At 41.2% G+C, this 19,644-nt stretch overlaps 1 protein-coding gene across 1 annotated transcript; it reads left to right on the forward strand.

The window, feature by feature from the left end:
- Positions 1-1,962: 1,962 nt before the first annotated feature.
- fermt1 (FERM domain containing kindlin 1) lies at positions 1,963-19,370 on the forward strand. Its single transcript, XM_084081693.1, has 16 exons — positions 1,963-2,045; positions 4,331-4,485; positions 5,848-5,945; positions 6,595-6,730; positions 7,081-7,215; positions 9,010-9,196; positions 9,772-9,874; positions 10,295-10,402; positions 12,803-12,934; positions 13,149-13,198; positions 14,261-14,385; positions 15,167-15,273; positions 15,823-16,047; positions 16,204-16,328; positions 16,791-16,932; positions 17,950-19,370. Exons 2-16 carry the CDS (start codon positions 4,335-4,337, stop codon positions 18,121-18,123), a joined length of 1,998 nt encoding a protein of 665 aa, XP_083937819.1. The 5' UTR covers positions 1,963-2,045; positions 4,331-4,334; the 3' UTR covers positions 18,124-19,370.
- Positions 19,371-19,644: the final 274 nt, after the last annotated feature.

Here is a 19,644-nt window from a genome sequence, read left to right on the forward strand (position 1 = left end):
AGTGCTTTGCTAACACTTGCTACTGTATGCATGCATCCCATGATGATACATCCCACTGTTTCTCAACCAGTGGTCCATGGACTACACAGACACATGCAATTATATGGCCACATTTCCTAATAATGATGACTCCATCAGGCAATTCGGTAAACTTCCCCTTCTTGAGATTCTAACGCCCTTTTCTGTGGAATTTCTGGACCCACGACTTCCCAGAAATTGACAACACTGACATGTCATCATAGGTCACCAGGTCGATAATATGCACTGTTCCATGGAACAAGAAGAAAAAAACATATTGCAACATGGTCAGGGACCACATGCAATACATTCAGGGACCACAAGTGGTCCACGGACCACCTGTTGAAAACCCCTGCTCTAAAGGGATCTAAAATGTTGCGCTTACCTCGACAACAAGAGTTTCCCTATCTACTTCAATGGACTACTTTGTTTGGGCTGTTTGCTGGATTCTTTTTTTAAAACGGGGCAATATTGGGCACACACACACACACACACGCGCACGCACTGATTATTATATTATTGATTTCAGCTGTTACAATTCCAAACATGCAAACATGACCCACTTCAATTACTTCTATATACTTCTATACAGTCTATATTAGTAGCTTATTGACTAGTATTAAAGTGCTGTCATTTTTATGTCCAATGTATTTGTATTTAAGTTCAAAAAGATACACATAGAACATAAGTATAACTAAATGCATTTGAAATTTAATAAAAATGTTACTTTTACTTAGAATTCCAGTTTAAAAAGAAATCCCATGCACTTTGTGTGACATAGAATGACGAAGTACAGAAACATACGGAGATAAGAGGTTTCTGCCCGACAGTATATGCAACGTGGCCCTCTGGAGTGAGTGTGGAAATATAGTGGCCCTCTCCATCATCAATGTTGCCCACCCGTGTGCTAAATACTAGTGCTAGCCTAAACTCCAGTGAGATTTATAGTTTTAAACTCTAAAGCAGGGGTTTTAAACTGATTGTGAACCAGGGACCACCACCCTGATTAAGAATCAACCTGGGGACCACTGTTGTGTTGGGTGCGATTAGAGCTAAGATTAGTGCTTTGCTAACACTTGCTACTGTATGCATGCATTCCATGATACATCCCACTGTTTCTCAACCAGGTCCATGGACTACACAGACACATGAATTATATGGCCACATTTCCTAATAATGATGACTCCATCAGGCAATCCGGTACACTTCCCCTTCTTGAGATTCTAACTCCCTTCTAACACCCACACCCACACCCCCCCCCCCCCCCCCCCACACACACACACACACACACACACACACACACACACACACACACACACACACACCCGTCCTGGCTGCACTTACACAGACTGAGTGGTTGTTTTTGTCTGTGTGCCACAGATTTCAGCAGGGATTTTTTTCATCGTTCGGCCGTGTGCGCATGGCCGAACGAGCGCACGCTACAGGGAACGGACGCTACAGGGAGGGAACATTGGATAGGGTTCCTGCTTTGACGAATACAACGTGTGGCCCATTGCATTTTAGGGGGAAAAACAGCAACCAGCGAACTTAAAAGTGACGTGTACTTTTCAGCCTTCCTTGAAATTTACTTGAGTAAAAGTAAAATATTTGTCTTGAAAATGTACTCGAGTAAGAGTAATAAGTATCAAATAAATCTATTACTCAAGTAAAGTACAGATCCTCAGAATATGTACTTAAGTACAGTACTCAAGTGAATTTACTCCGTTACTGTCCACCTCTGTCCGCAGCTAACCAATATTTACAAACAACTTTACAGAAAAGCAAGCCCAAAGTCGCTTATAAAAAGCAGACATGGCAACGTTGATCAGCGCGGCGCTATCGTCCACCCGGGCCATGGGATCTAAACAATAACGTGAACGCAACGTAACCATGGGGACGTAACCAAGGTGAGCCCACTTCCGTTACCTATCTGAACGGGGCGGGGCCTATTATTACTCAGGAGATCATTGTAGCTTCATTCCTCTGGAAGACTAATCTACAGTAAAACGGGGAAACTTTTAATCAAGGTAAGACGAGTTTGACAATACTTACCTTTCAGTGTGAATCGTGTCTTTTTCTTTTTCCAGGTAATAATTACACAATGTCTTGTTTAGGCTACCTCATCGAATGGTTATACTATACTTTCTAGTAAATCTGTGTTGTTAAGAATAGGCCTAATAATAGCCTTATTATAACAATGTTGAATATAGTACAAAATACGTTCAATATACCAATTCCAGTCCATATGGGCCTATGTTATACAGACATTATCATTAGTTGGCTACTACTACTCAATTGAGGACACTAAAACAGTTAGATGCAGCATTTTCTCCCTGGTTCATGTTTTCATGGAGCCATGGAAATCTGGTAGTTTTTGCAAAGTGCTCTTGCGAGGCCTACCATATCTTCATTTGAAAGGGATTGCCTTCCTTCAGATGTCTTAATACAATGTTACCATTTTACCACATGACTGTAGATACACTCCCATCCCCATACATTTTATGCATATTTCATATCTGTTATTTGATGTATTTTATTTGCACAAGAGACTGTGGAACTCTGTCTTTATTACACAATGTAGGCCTATGTATATTTGATCATATTTGATTACATATTTCATTTGACTCCTACTCCTTAATCTTATTTATGTAATGTAACTGCAATGTGTGGGTACTGTAGCTTGCACTGAAGAATTTCACCCACTCTTTTATACCTATACATTTTTGCCAGTATAGTTTACTCGAGGGAATTGTCAACACATCACTTATGCATGGATACAACTTTTTGAAAAATATACCTTGCAGCTGCATACAGGGAAGGTACAGCAGATATTGAAAAATGTATTCATAAACCTAGCCTGTAGCCTACCCAATCCATACCCCCCCCCCTCGCAACCAACCTTGGCAGCCCTGGAAATATTAAACAGATAATTTGTACTTAGCCTCAGGCCACAGAATACCAAGTGTAACTGTTAAAGCATGTGTGAGTGTGTGTGTGAGTATGTGTGTGTACACGCATGCGTGTGTCCATTGCTCACCAGGTTCTGCGAGAGAGCGTGTCACTGTAATATTGCATTTATGCATATGTGTCTGTGCATGTGTGTTTTGTCTTTGCATACCTGCATGTTTATGTGTATGTGTGCTGTCATTGCATACCACCTTGGACGTGTGTGTGTGTGTGTGTGTGTGTGTGTGTGTGTGTGTGTGTGTGTGTGTGTGTGTGTGTGTGTGTGTGTGTGTGTATGTTAGTGTCATCATTGTTCAGCAGATATCTTTTGCAGGGGGTTCCCAGAGCTGAGGTGAATGGGGATGAGGACGCTGGTGATGGCTGTTGTTGTGCTTCGTATCCTCAGCTCCAAGTCATGTCCCTGCTCGTTACACATTCCACTACACTCAGCCCTCAGCATTCCTTCCTGCCCTCCCATCTTCTCTTCTCTTCTCTTCTCTTCTCTTCTCTTCTCTTCTCTTCTCTTCTCTTCTCTTCTCTTCTCTTCTCTTCTCTTCTCTTCTCTTCTCTTCTCTTCTCTTCTAATCTGCCTGCCTGTCTTGCCTGCCTGTCTGTCTGTCTGTCTGTCTGTCTGTCTGTCTGTCTGTCTGTCTGTCTGTCTGTCTGTCTGTCTGTCTGTCTGTCTGTCAGATAACAACAGATACATTTAATGAAACTGAGCTGGTTCTAGCGAGCAAAACTGTAGAGTAGACAAAGTACAGTATATGACAAAGTATTGTAAAGTGCAGCTCAGAACAGCAAACTTCTCTATAAGCTGTATTGTGGATAACCCTGGATAAGAGCTGCTCCGTTGGTGGTGTTTACCACGTATTATGCTGCCTCATCACTTTTCTCCTGCTGCCACTAGTCAATGCATCTGACAGGTTCTTTGTGCTGTTCACTGCTATTTTATTTGTCAGTCCATTGATTTTGATGACTTAGGACGGGGGCTAGCACTGCGTCAGTTCAACCAGAGTACAGTAGAGAAGCAGTGAGTGAAGTTTTGCCTTCTATTGTGTGGGTATATACAGTTAGTTGAATGAAGAAGCACTGTTTATATTACTGGCCTGGTTCACTGTGTGAACTCCAACTATACAGAATGAGAGAGACTTTCTTTGTGCTGACTATTAATGTGCTGTTTTCATTCCGGTTGTTTCCAAACAAAAGACAGCAAGAGATTGAATCCACGATTCATTGTGTTATCAGTCCTGCTTTGGAACTGAAGGTTTCCCTAATAATGAATGCCTCTTGGAGTCTACCTTTTTACAATAATGATATTGAATACGTAGGAGCATCTAACCCAGTCCATTCCCCTCTATGTGACCAGGGCCATGATCACAGCGGCAGAATATGGCAACACATCATGGGAGCTGGCTGTGCAGGTGGACCAGAGGGAAGGAGACGAGGGCATGAGGTTCAAAATGAGGGTGAAGGGCGACTTGCACATCGGAGGTCTCATGCTCAAGCTGGTGGAGAAAATCAGTAAGTGGGCGTGCGCGCAAGCGGGAATCTGTCTGTCTGTGTAGTAGTCTCCCAGACAGCTGCCCATAACTGCTCATTGTTTACCTGGAAATATATCACCCATATCGTGTGGTTGGTGTAGGCACAATCACAGCGCCTCAACCTCTTCTTGCTGTATCAAGGAGAGATGGCGGGTGTGTGAGAGGTGTACCACACCCTTGTTTGCCCCGCATTCCTCATGTACTGCAGTGCCATTGTTCTACAACAATACTCTGGCAGCATAGCCCCAGGGGACAAAGTTTATTATCTGATATCAGCCATTCACCCATTCAGATCTCTGAATGGGTGTCCCCGCTGGATTTCACCGGGGAAGAGTTAACAACATGAAATTGGCCTCGGCACCGCTGTTGCTGGCTAGATACTGTATGTTAGTTAGGGTTGCTGTCGTGGAGCATGCAAACAGGATGAATGACTAAACAGCCTGTCATCAAAATACAGGATTTGTCTTTGTCTGATATCAGCTCAGAGTCATAACATGATGTCACACACAGACGCATAAAACCACACCTTTTAATGGTCTGTTTATGGTCGACTCCTGTCCGCGTCCATTTGTTAATGGTAGTAATAGTACCAGAGTAAGATTACAAATATGAAGGTGAGGTGAGTCACTGATATGCAGACATGTCATCACAAGGGTGGCTGCATGAATTGTGAATATTGGTAGTAGTAGTACTACGCCTAGTATTGGTAATAATAATGATAATAATAGTAAAAGTAATACAATTTTCTCATATTTTGCTATTTTGTCTCATCTGTTTAAGAAAGTAGGTAGCTGATATATAGCACTTTTACCTTAGCGCTAGGTATACTCTTGGTTGCTTGTTTTTGCAGGAAATGCACTTAAGACTTCTGGTGATTAGTAGTTTCGTTCCCTACCTATGTTGAATGCACTTATTGTAAGTCGCTTTGGATAAAAGCGTCTGCTAAATGACTGTAATGTAATGTAACAATAGTAGTAATACCGATGCTGCAGCAATAATAGTAAATTATGAGGAATATAAATAATGTTGTGTTCATTAACTCCCTCTACAGAAAGAAATACGATATGTTCATATATTATAACAAATAAACTGTCCAAAAGATATAATTGATGGGATTAGTTGTCATATATATATATTTGTTACCTATATAATATATATATAAGTAATAAATATATCATGAGAGGCCAAAATATCAAAAATAACATTCGTTTAAAGTCAATTTACAGGGTCCAAAATATATGTTTGCCACTTGGTTCCATTTGTACACTCTCAGATTTACATAACACTGAGGATTTGCCGCCAGTATCAATATAATAACGTTGTGTTCATCTCCATCTACCAGAGGCTCCTCAGGACTGGTCGGACCACGCCTTGTGGTGGGAGCAGAGGAAATGTTGGCTGCTGAAAACTCACTGGACCCTGGACAAGTATGGGATTCAGGTACAACACTCGGTGTCCTTTTCCTGGTACTGTAAGCACTCCCCAGTTCAGGTGTTTCCTGTCTCCAGTTGTTTATTCTGTCCATGAATACTGTAGCACCTATAGGAGCTGATGATTTCGCAACTGCTTCTATATAGCTACTGCTATATAACTGCTAGTTTCATGATAGTGAATGGGTGAATTTAATGCACGCTGTTCTGTAAATCGCTTTGGAGAAAGGCACTTTATAAATGCACAATTTTTATCATTTACATGCACTAAATCAGTGGGGTCCGGGGACCCCCAGGGGTCCTTGGGGGGGATCCTGGGGGTCCCCAGCAAAATGTGTTAATATGTAATACAGCATCACAAACATTTTAATCACTTTACCCATTTATACGTTGGCTATTCAAAAATAGCAGATCTGCAAGCTCACAGTGCCTCACTTTGTGCCGCGCTGTAAGCTTGTACATCTGCTATTTTTGAACATTTAAAAAAATATATCTTTTACATAAATCTTCACTTCTGGCAGTCCCTGGCACAAAACATTTTCAGATGGGGGTCCGCGGACAAATACATCAATCTGGGGGTTGTAGGCACGAAAAGGTTTGCCTAGGACCTAAACTAAGTTTAGACTTTAGACCTAAACTACAGTAACTGTGTTTCCCAGGCTGACGCTGACCTGCGTTACACACCCCAGCACAAACCCCTGTTACTGCAGCTTCCCAACATGAAGACCATCAAACTGACGGTCAGCTATTCCTGCGTGGTGTTCAAGACGGTGTCTGAGATCTGCAGAACGCTCAGTAAGTGACTCTCATGCTTCAATCCATGAGAGTATAATAATTTCAGGATTTACTGTTTGAGGATTTCCTTTAGTTTTTTGATGATTCGTGCATGTCGAGTGACACGTACTTGTGGCGTAGCTCTACGCCTCTATCAGCTCAATGGTAAAAATGTCAGCACTTGCGCGGGAAACCAGGTTCAAATCCGGGGTAGAAGAGGAAAGGTACATAGTGCAGCTTTAAGTCATGGGTTCAAATCCTGACTTACTGTTGCAGCTCATCTCTGCTGTAAAATAAACAAAAATGCCTTAAAACGGCAACACGTGAAATGTCTGTCCCTCATATTTGACTTCCTTCTCGCACCACGTCAGACATCAGGAGACCAGAGGAACTGTCCTTGCTGAAGCCTCCAGACGATGGGTCCAAGAAAAAGAAGAAGAAAAAGGACTCTGCCCTGGACGAGGTCTTGGACATGGAAGAACTCAGCGGAAGGTCAGGAGTACCAGGTACTGTAAAGTATATAATTGTTTCATAACTACACTAAGCATTCATTTAAGTCTGAGAGTGATAAAAATAGACCTATGTGGGTACATTGTTACACTCTCAGAGTATAACAAAATACAACAGATTGGAAGCTCCTTGCGAGGACTTTCATTTATACTAGAAAAGTGCATAACACGAAATTAGCACATAAAGAGAAGGTGACAAACATACGTATAACATGCAGGTGCGCAATGTGGTTCAAGCTACATTCTCTTCCTCAAGGAAGTACAACTGAGGATGCGTGTTGAGCTTGAACAACACCCTCTAGAGTTAAATTAACATTCAGGACGTTGCTGTGTATGTTATAAAAATAGAATCGGGTTTCAGCCCGATCCGAACCCCATTGGCTATCATTATACGTTTATTATGTGTTTTTCTTGTTTAGCCTATTGGCAATGTGCACAATAAACTTGGTGGTGATTGGTCCGGGGCTCAGAGAAACAGACAGACACACCTACACAGTACACACACAGACCAACTCTCGTATAGACAGATAGCCTCCTGCAGAGCCACGCTGTAAAAAAATCCTTACTGTCCAGTGTTTAGATGCAGAGCCTGGGACAAATTTCTTTCTTTTTTTCCTTCCTTCCTCCAGCCTAGGGAGCCTCCTTCAATGCATGTCATGGGGGAGGCGGTATAGTGACCAGGATTACTGGGACGAATTTCTATCCTTGTAGAGTGCGGGAGTGCCAATCTGTCACATAATCCTTGATGTATGACTCCAAATTTGGGCAAGGTTTCAGGCCCATCTGAGCCCCATTGACTTCCATAATAAGATTCAAGTTCAATATTTCAAAAAATCTGAAAATGAACAGGATGAAGGCAACTGCTAGTGATGGAGAAAAGTTATATGAATAATGGAAAGGTTTATCTGAAACTGTCCACTGTCATTAAGCATTGTTTAGGTGATGTGGTTACATTCCACTGTTATTTGTTATTCATGTATTTTTATTATTTGTTGCACTTTGTTATTGTCCTGGACAACCTTGTAGTTTTTGTCCATGGTGTTTTCTAGTGGCTCTGTGAAAACGCGGTTGTTCTGTACATGTGCAAGTTTCATGACTCCAGTTTAATGACTCCACTGGCTACATCTGAGAGAATTATGTTTTTCTTATGCTACAGAAGCATTTCGCAGAAATAATAAGGCACATCTATACTGTATGTACTGTAGGGCCTCTGTAGATCTGAAGGACTGCAGTTTTCATCACTGACATCTGACAGAATTGTTCAGCGTGGTGCAATATTCTCTGGGCTTTCGTTAGTGTTTCCCCTGCTTTCATTAGGGAACGGATTTACACACACGCACACGCACACACACACACACACACACACACACACACACACACACACACACACACACACACACACACACACACACACACACACACACACACACACACACACACACACACACATACAAACAAACATACAGTTCTTCAGCTAAGCTTTAACACAGACCAAGTTAATGAGTCTTTCTGTTTCCCCCTTAGCTTACTTAAATGTCTATCCACTGCAATAAAAAATAGAAAATAAACAGATAAATTGGTACGAGAATGAAAGTCTCTGAATGTATGCTTTGTTCATAGCTCAAACTTGATTTGACTGAAGCCTGCCGCGCATGTCCACCAACAATCATCACACCCTTGACTGCAACCACAATTCCCTTATTAACAACCGTCCTCATACCAGTCTGTGCCCTTATTGCAGGACATAGAATATTAGCATGTATTTTTATAAGACCTCTTGTCTTCTTCCAGGAAGCCCCATGTACAGTAAGACAATGGTAGCGACCTATGATCCAGAGAACGGGATGCCAGTGTCCGCCACAAGCATGTGGTTTGGAGATAACCCTCTCACTGCCACCCAACCCAACGTACCCCCTGCTGAGCTGGCCAAGATGTACCAGCCCCTTTCAATGGTGGACAAATCCGTTGCCAATGCAGGGTAAATGAAATTACATAACCTAAACAAAAAAAAAAAGAAAATACATTATGCACAAAGAGATCCAGGGCTTAAACCACAGGGGTTAGTTGTTTATGCATTTCAGTTGAGTTTTGACAGTGTAAAGATAAAAATCATGTACAGAGAAATGCAGCTTTGTGCAATTAGATGATAGTAAAGTAACTAGTTAGTTAATTTTCTGTGGAGTCTGAAAAGGAATAAATATGAATAAAGTAATGTAAAATGAACATTATAGACCCCAGAGGGGACATTTGGTCAGTGCCGCAGCAAACAAAGAGATTTAAAGAAAACAAAATGCTAATACTGTATAAAATATTTAGTTATTTCATACTGAATAAAGTGTCCTCACCACTGGCCAGAGGTGCTTTACTATTCACATTGTCAGATTTACATATGTCTACTGTTATGTACAGCATATGACATATGATATATGCACTGTGTAAGTAAAATACAAAATTATTTTACATTGACAAATTGTTATTTGTCAGTGGCAAAGACTGGAGGATATTTGTACACTGTCCATAGCTGAAATGTCTGTTTGTTGCTGCTATTGACAGGTGGTTGGACTCATCTCGTTCTCTGATGGAGCAGGAAATTCAGGATGATGACAGATTACTGCTACGCTTCAAGTATCACTTCTTCTTTGACCTCAATCCTAAGGTAAGAAGAACTTCAAGATTGAAATTCTTCTTGTCTCCCAAGTGTCTGGCATTAATTGACATGCCTGAATTTACAACAAAATAGACCTGGCTGTTACAAAACCTTTTTAGAGTTAGGCTTATAATTAGGAATTGAGGGTTAAGATGAGGCGTTTATCGGTTAGATTTAGGCTTAGGGTTGGAGTTATGCCTGATTCATGAGCGTGTAGATCGGACATTTTCAGCACACAACAATTACAGTTACAAACGCCAGGAAAATGTGTAAAAGTGGCATTCATGAAATTGCTGTACTAAAATGTATTGTGTGTGTGTGTGTGTGTGTGTGTGTGTGTGTGTGTGTGTGTGTGTGTGTGTGTGTGTGTGTGTGTGTGTGTGTGTGTGTGTGTGTGTCTGTGTGTCTGTGTGTGTCTGTGTGTTGCAGTATGATTCCGTCAGGATAAATCAGCTGTATGAGCAGGCTCGCTGGTCCATCCTACTGGAGGAAATAGACTGCACCGATGAAGAGATGCTCATGTTTGCTTCACTACAGGTAAAAACAAACAAAACAACAAAACATGTAATCCATTTTTTCAACATGACCAGAGTCCAGTCAGGTAAAAAATAGATTAATATATTTATTGCGACCGTAGGTCGCACTTACTACAGAAAGCTGCTCCAGGTGTCCGTCCGTCACTCCGTCACTCCGTCACACACGTCACACTTTTGCCCTGCTCATATCTCCGCACCCATTGCCCCGATCCATGCCACATTTTGCACACACACTCCTTACCTGCCAAACTACACCCTCCAAGGACCCCCGGAGCTCCAGGGACCCCCAGCTGCCTCGGGGACCCCCAAGTGTAAAAAATGAGCACATGTGGACAAATTACCAAATGACCACCCCAACGGGGCTGCTCACGGGGCATTCCCGGGGACCACCCACTCCTGGTGCTCCAGAACGGATGCAAAAGTGGTGGCGCCCCCAGTGGAGGACCCCCTGCCACTGCAGCTCACATAAAATGCCTATCCATTGCCCACACAACTAGGAACCAATCGCCGTTACAGCCCTCTTCTGTATACATGTGACCTACGGTCGCTTATCTCCCGATTAGGGAGTCTTACTGGTTAAACTAGAAAATGTGCTCCTCGGAGCACAGGTCTCCGCCAGTACTGTTCCTGATTAATCCTAAACCTATTTATATTACATATTGTCACTTGTCACTTGACCAATGTTAGCTTGGCTGATGGAAGCTCACTTCAAAAAATATAAATGATTTTTTGAAGTGACACACCTATTTATAGGTTTCTATTTCGTCATGCGTCTCGCTAGCCAATCAAAGCACACCCTTTCAATTGTCACGTGTCACGTGAAACTTGACCAATGTTAGCTTGGCGGACACACGGAAGGACGGAGACGAAAACATACTCTCCACCTCTGGCGGAGACAATAAAATAAGGGCATATGAGCCCATTTATCTTACCCTGCCCTTACCTTATCTACTCACAAGTGCACAAGTGTGGTGATTTAAGTTGGTGTTGGTGGTAAATGGTAATGTAGGCCCATCATATCTTCATGGCTAGTAAATGCATCCAGATGTTAGGGACATCTGCTAGAAAACATTTAATCTGCATTGAATTAAGTTCTCCTTGCACAATATTAATGATCTGAGAACAGTAGAAATACACACATTACACAGTATACTGTAATACATATGGTGTAGCAGAGTATGCGTATCCTGGGGCTCAGAATATTATGGGAGAACCAGTTTGGTTTGTCTTAATGCATGGGGAGACATGACACAACATGAGGAGAACCCCCATAGGGGGAAGGGAGAGAGTTAGAGAGAGGCGGGGGAGACTGAGTAGAAAATAGCGTACTGTTAATTTGAGGTGATCAAAGGACACATTTTTCCTGCGAGGAACAAATTATTATAATATATAATGAAATGTGACAAATGATTAGGAGAATGATCATGATGATGATGATGATGACATTGCATCCGTGGGATTCTGGCTGTCTGGCTTTTGATCCCACATGTAATTCACCGGGCTGACATGTAGCAATGGTTAGTTCACAGCCATTTAGAAATCACAGAGATTAAGGTTGTGTTCACCTACATGCACGTCTGTGCCATGACTTGTACAGAGAGGTGGTTTAAAGCCTCTCTGTGACTCATCCCCGGGCCTTGGCTTGCATCACCTCTAGCTAGAGTCTGTTTTATGACTTGTACTTCTAACCGAAGCTCAGCCTTAGCCTTTCTACCAAAGTTCCTCTGACACTTCCAAATGTGGATTAAAGACAAGTGGGCGATGGTATACGTTTTTACCTCAGGGCCCCAGAAATCCTACCCAAAGATATTTCAGTGCCTTGTTTCAAGAAACTGATACAAAACAACTTTCTTCCCAGTCTTATTTAACCACTTAAGCCCTATATAGCCCTATATAGTATACTCTTCCTTTTTTCCTTCTACACCAAATCTCTTTGTCGAAAATGACAGATCTACACTCAAGTGAGACTGTTGAGACATACTGTGAGCTTAGATCTGCTATTTTCACAGAATGTTCGCACATTATGACATGCCCAGGACGCAAGGGTTCAAGTGGTTTAGCCCTGTTTCAAAAATAATTAAAAGCTCACAACGCGTCGCATCGCAATGTGTTGTGAGCGTGTAGACCTAGTAGTTTAGCTATTTGTGAAAATGGATGAAACTCTTTGAACATTTTTGAGACTTTTGATAATAAAATAAAAAAAGTATAATGACTTGCACAAAATAGGGATGCCAGGTTAGGGTGGTCAATTGGTGTTTTCACCATGATTTATTCTTATTCTTATTATTCAGTTTGTAGGTAATCCACTGCACATTATCTATGACCTTTGTTATGGTTTTAAGTTAAGTGAATAATGTGAGGCACTAAATACTAACGCAATGCAAACATCATGTAATTTCAGTATCACATTTGCAAACTGACCATGTCAACCGAGCAACTGGACTACTCCAACGAACCAGAGATAGATGAAGTAGAGGCAGCTCTGTCCAACCTGGAGGTGACACTTGAAGGAGGAAATGCAGACAGGATTCTGGTAAATGTAGTTTTTTTTTACACACAGATAATGACTACACAGCACAGAATACAAACAAATAATTTTGAAGGTTTCGGTGTTACTGTGGCATGGTGATAACAGCTGTTTTGAAGCAGGGGGTTGATGTGTTGGGCCTCTGCTGATTGCATGTCTCGACACGATGATGTCATTGGAGGACACAGGATAATTGACAGTTGTTTGTCCCCGCCCCTAGGAAGACATTACAGACATTCCAGAACTGGCGGACTCCCTAAAGTTGTTTAGGTAAACGCAACACACGCATTACACTCTCCACCTATCCTGTTGTATCTCTGTGCCCGAAACATGAAGGCAGGCAAGGCAGGCCAAGTTTATTTGTGTCGCACGTTTCACACACAGAGGCAATTCAAAATGCTTCACATTAAATTCATAAAAAGAAAATAGTACAGAAAATGAAGTAGCAATTAAAGGCAGAGGTGAACAATGAAAGACTTTAGCCTGTTTTTTAAAGATGTTCTGGACGTTTATTCCAGTTACGTATGTGTAGCATAGGAACTGAACGCAGCTGTTTTAATCCTGTAAACAGTTAGCAGATCGGTCCCTGGTGACATAAGATGTCTAGAAGGTTCTTAGTGTGGGAGCAAGTCAGAGATGTAATTATGAACACGTCCTGCATCCTTTCTGCATGTAATTGTATTCCATCTGCAAGTGTTTAAAATGCTGTCATCTATTTATTGTTTTTACCCGACTAGTCTGTCATGTTTGTAAAATAAAATAAAAATCTGTCTTGTCATTTGTGATGTAGCTTTCTCTACGATGTATTCTCCCGTCTATTAGCTCCACATCAGTCTGTGTATCTTGTGTATCTTAAATCAGACATATCAGAAACATCTACATAAAACTATTACAATAGATTATAATAGGCATTGGCACCTGCCACCCTCTCTTTATTATATTTTCACCTTGTATGCTTTATTTCTAAGAGGAGAGTGTCGAGAGGCAGGAAAACAAAGGCAGAGAGAGGAGTGAAGATTATAGGCATTGGCACCTGCCACCCTCTCTTTATTATATTTTCATCTTGTATGCTTTATTTCTAAGAGGAGAGTGTCGAGAGGCAGAGAGAGGAGTGAAGATTAGACAGGAGTCAGATTCTAACTCGGGTCATCGCGGCTCACAAGGAGCACATGGTCTGTTCACTAACTGACTGGGTCACCAGGCACGCCCATTCTTTTTCTATTTTGACTTTACAAATCAGTCTCACAGACAGACAGACAGATACGCATCCTAGCAGATACTGTATGCTTACTTTCTTTGTCTTTTTTTGTCAAATTTCATCTCACATCTCAGGCCCAAAAGATTGACACTGCGTCCGTACAAAGACTACTGGTTTGTGTTCAAGGACACCACCATCTCTTACTACAAGAACAAAGAGGCCGCCATCGGAGAACCGATAGAGCAGCTTCACCTCCGAGGTCTGTTGTCTGTAGAAGGCCTTATTGTTGTTTAGTACCACTCCATTTTTATAATTCGTTCCTGTGCCCTATAGGACTGCTTTGAGCATGAGAGTATGGAACTGCACATTGATGTGACATTATAGATTGAAGAGTGGGATTTATTACTGGGTATGTGGGAAGCAGCCTTTAACCATTTAAACCAGCATCCGTATTGTGAGGAAAGCTTTTGCTGAATATAGCAGATTGACAAGCTCACAATGCGGCACGTTGTGAGCTTCTCGGTCGGCTATTTTCTGCAAAAGCTTTCTCCACAATAACAGATAACAGAAAATACACTAGTACAGATCCCTGAGGGACTCTGCTCAACCATTTTACCGGTTTAAGTGGTTAATACCAATTCATACAAATCTAAAATAATATGAATACAATTTAATTATGCATAAGAAAGCATAGCTATACATATTAGATATTGATAATTGTAATAATAAATGTTACGTTTGTTTGTTTGTTAAAGTAAATTAAGTACTTAGAAATGATTAAAATTAAGTACTAAGAAATGATTAAATGGAGGATTAGGACTATTGATCTAATAAGAGCTTGAGTCTGATTCAGACATTGTTAGATTGAATATTAAATGAAAGTATCAGTATTGTATTGCAGTGTTTCATTTAGCTACCAGGCTACTGCTATAGCTGGACCTTTATAGACGGCCTTCTACACTGTCGACACCAGCAGTAGCTTCAACTTGCTAAGGCGCTTCTGCACCTAAATTCGCTGTCTCTCCCTGTCACTGTGCCAGGCTGTGAAGTTGTCCCCGACGTCAATGTGACCGACAAGAAGTTTGGCATCAAGCTCCTGCTTCCAGTCGCTGACGGGATGAATGAGGTTTACATCCGATGTGACAACGTAAGACCCCAAATAATGTCACACAGATTAAGACAGAGAGGGCTTGGGGGACACACTGTTGGCTTAATGTGACGACCACACAACAGGGTTTGAGTCCCAGCTCAGGATCTTGGTTGCGTGTCTGCCCTCATCCGTGTCCTCACAGTTATGTTTGATTGATTGATTGAATACTTTAGTTTGCAAATAGTACGATAATGCTAAAAGGATAACACAAAAAGCCCTAAAAATAAGAGCCGCATTTTTGCTCCGCGACACTTCGTCGTTGATGTGAAAGCTTGCATTGACTTTATAGCATTAAAAAAAAAAGGAATTATACGCGTGAAAACATTGCCCCCAGTGTGTAAGGGCCTTAAGGCCTTGTTTCCATTGTGGTCCTATGTATTCAATTCATCAAGACATTTAAAGACATACAATAACATACAAGAAATCATCACCACTAGTATAACAATAAACGTTATACTGTCATTCTTTAAATCCCAATGACAGCATAAATGCCAGAATAACATTTTAAAAACAATATTAAAGATATTGGTTATGTTGGGGCCTTAGGAGACGCAGTATGCTAAATGGAAGGCAGCCTGCATCCTGGCCTCCAAGGGAAAGACCATGGCTTACAGCTCCTACAGGTCAGAGGTGAAGAACATCCAGTCCTTCCTACAGATGAAGAGCCTGGCGCCCCCTCCTGGCCAGGCAGCCCCCAACCTGGAAGCTATGGAGATGAACGCAGAATGTTTTGTCTCCCCACGCTATTCCAAGAAGCACAAAGCCAAACAGGTATGTATTTATGTTTAGTGTGTAACAAGCATTATTTCCCCCCTTTATATACATTTGTATATTTGGGGCGTTTTGAAAGGTTTTGTTTTATATCAAGGCTACATTCGTGCATTTGAAAACGGAACCTGTTCTATTCCTGGTGCTGTTTCTCACCAGCTGACGGCGCGCATTCTGGAGGCCCATCAGAACATAGCCCGGCTTTCGCTCATGGAGGCTAAGATGCGTTTTATCCAGGCCTGGCAGTCACTGCCAGAATTTGGCATCAAGTACTACATCGTCAGGTACAAATTGTCATTTCTTATTACAATGATATGTGGTGAACTGTTGCTCCAAAGTCCAACTAGATAAATAGATTACGGTTCTTAAAAATGAGTTTGTACTCTTCAATAATTCCTGAGAAAACATAATCCAGGGTTGTTGGTTGAAAATGTCCATACTGATGCAAGAAATGTAGAACTATTTACGACAACATTTTGATATATTATACAATCATCAGTTCTGTTCAGTTTATCATAACTGATGATGGCATAATATACTGAAATGTTTTTTGCATTGGTAGCCTTCAGTTTGCAATTCTCCTATTTTATATCTTATTATTTTGACCACATAAATAAATGAATAAATAAATAAACGCAGGTTAAAATGTAAAGCTTATTCTGAAATGCATCCATTTCACTCAGCCCTGAATTCATATAATTGATGAACAATGCATTCATAGTGCATCTTCTTATGCTATGCTGCAGATTCCGAGGTAGTAAGAAGGATGAACTTTTGGGAATCTCCTACAACCGTCTGATCCGTATCGACATGTCCACTGGCTTGCCGGTCACCACATGGAGGTTTGCCAACATGAAGCAGTGGAACGTCAACTGGGAGATCAGACAGGTAAGGGCCGGTACCTCATGTAATGGTCTGTGTGTATGCAGCCAGTATATCTTTGTTTTCATGCTAGATAGAAAGCCGTTTGAGAATTTCACCATAGATATTGCTTTCTGTCAGTTATGATTTATGAAAGAGTACAAAGATGAGAAAGGAGAGAAGAAATGAGTTGCCAGAGACTGATCCACTGTGCCACAATGAGGACTATTTTCGTCAGCTGTAGGAAATGATCATAGAATGTTATGTTCACACTAGCGACAACAAAGCAACAGGCTATAAGTCATTTTCAATGGAAGCCAGCTATAATGCAAGGCCCAACGCACTGCATGGCGAGCTATAAATCAAAGCTAATCTGGACTCAACTTTTTTCTATGCTCCAATGACACAGTGAAGCATCAAATAATCATGTTTTTGTTTCACCATTTCCACTCCCCGTCTATCTCCCCCACAATTCCTCCTCTGTTCCATAAATGGAAGAGAAAATGAATTCTTGCCGTTAACCAGTTCCCTGTGCTATTTAAACTGAAACCAAACCGTTTCATTTACGCAGTGTGGCTTGAGCAACACGTCAACAGTGACTCTGTAGCAATGTGGCTGACCACGCTTGGACATTTTTTGTAACTTTGTCGCCGCTTGCGTGAACGCAGCATTATACTGTTGGCCACTGAGCAGCTCCACACGAGCAGTTATGGGTTCTGTGCCTTGAGCAAGGGCACTTCACTGGTGGGTGTTGTTGAGGGAGGGAGGGGTGAGTGTTCATTCACTTCCCCACCGAGTTTTGTCCTGCCTGTTGATGGTACACTTCCAATACTGTTCACACTGCCCTCACACGCTATATTCCTTTTATTTATATTTTTAGTTTTATACTTATTTTGCTGTATATATTAAAGTATGTGTATATATGTATAACTATATATGTATTATGTATTCATATTTATATATACATAATGTGTCTGAGAGCAATTCACAAAGTCAATAAAGACAATAAAGAGATTCTAAATTCATTTCATTTTTTTGTTTCAGGTGGCCATAGAGTTTGACCAGAATGTGACGATAGCCTTTGCGTGCATCAGCTGTGACTGCAAGGTGGTCCATGAATACATTGGCGGCTACATATTCCTCTCCACGCGATCCAAAGACCAGAATGAGACGCTAGATGAGGAACTGTTCCACAAACTCACTGGAGGACAAGAATGAAACATGTGTTAAGTGATTTGATTTTCATGTTTGGATGTTCCAACGATCAACATTCGCCTGCATTCTCTTAACCGTGAAGCACCAACCACTGCTGGAGAATATGTGATACTAGAAGAACATACTTCATCCATATGTTCCTCCAAAAAGAAAACTGGTACAGGATCAGTGTTTTTGAAGTAATGTTTTATCACTGCAAATCGTATTTTACCTTTTATTTAACCAGGAGAGTCAAGATTAAGAATCTCTTTTTAAAGGCAGACCTGGCCGAGACATAATTAAAAGCACATTGTCACAGACAGTGAAAAACACTGGCATGTTAAGGAATCTGCCTCTAATTATTAAAATCAAAGCAAAATGGACATTCTGCAACATACTGTATTCCATGCCAAGGATGCAGAATACACAAAAGCCCAATTGTCCTATTTCCACACAGGCATTTGGGACATAAATTAATGAATTATTGTCTGACACTTTCTCCTGCACGATAAAGACACATAGGGTGCGTTCGGAAATACAGCACTGAGTGCCCTGGCCAATACAAACTAATAGGCGAGTGCACTCCGGTACGGAATTTCCTAACGCACCCAATAGATAATATGGGAGCAGACCAAGAATTGCCTTATAAGGTGTGCAGGACCAATGACTGAGCCTATGGGTGGCCAGAGTGTGTCCTGAGACACACAGTGGTGAGTCAGAGATTTACAATTGGTAATGAACCTCAAGTATTTAATTGTGCACAACTACTGAAAAATACAGTATGCTTGTGAGGATTGATATTGTTGTAAATAAACTGAGAGAAATGTTATTGTTGACTGATGTTTGACCAACTGAGTCAAAGGAATGTCCATGGCTAAGTTGATCATAAAGATACTGTAAACAGAGACGTGGAAAAGCATTGTTTATCTACTTATTTGCTGACATGAATACAGATCATTTTAATGACTTTAATGACACATTTTCTATGACTCAATTTCAATTGCATTTTATGTGAAAAGATTGCTTGCTTTTAACAGTAAAATGTCTGTGAGAATTGTTTTTATATGTAGCTATTTTTGTATTTTCACATCTGTAACCTTGCTGAAACACAGAACTGGTGGTTTCACTTTTAAACTGATTATTCTGGTCACACTGACCATTGTAGGACAATATCTCAAACGCATTTTCTGTATGTGGATGTGGGTGAATGTAGTAGCAAGGTTAACTTTAATAGCGGATTTTTACTCTTTCATTAAAAACATTCTTCTACAGCCTTTTTAACAGAGCATTTCTTTGTGAATAGGGGCTGCACCCACTAGCACTCATTTACTGTGTGTGAAGCCTGATCTCATAGAATAGGGTTGCAGCGTGTGTGTGTGTGTGTGTGTGTGTGTTGTGTACAGGATATCTAATGTCACTATAGCTGCTTGGCCTGCTTCTGCCAGCAAGCCAAGGACCTCAATTCTCAAATATGTTTCAAATTGGAGTGTGTGTGTGTGTGTGTGTGTGTGTGTGTGTGTGTGTGTGTGTGTGTGTGTGTGTGTG

The sequence above is a fragment of the Gymnoscopelus microlampas genome, assembly GCF_963454915.1.
Source record: "Gymnoscopelus microlampas genome assembly, chromosome: 16".
Taxonomy (NCBI): Eukaryota; Metazoa; Chordata; class Actinopteri; order Myctophiformes; family Myctophidae; genus Gymnoscopelus; species Gymnoscopelus microlampas.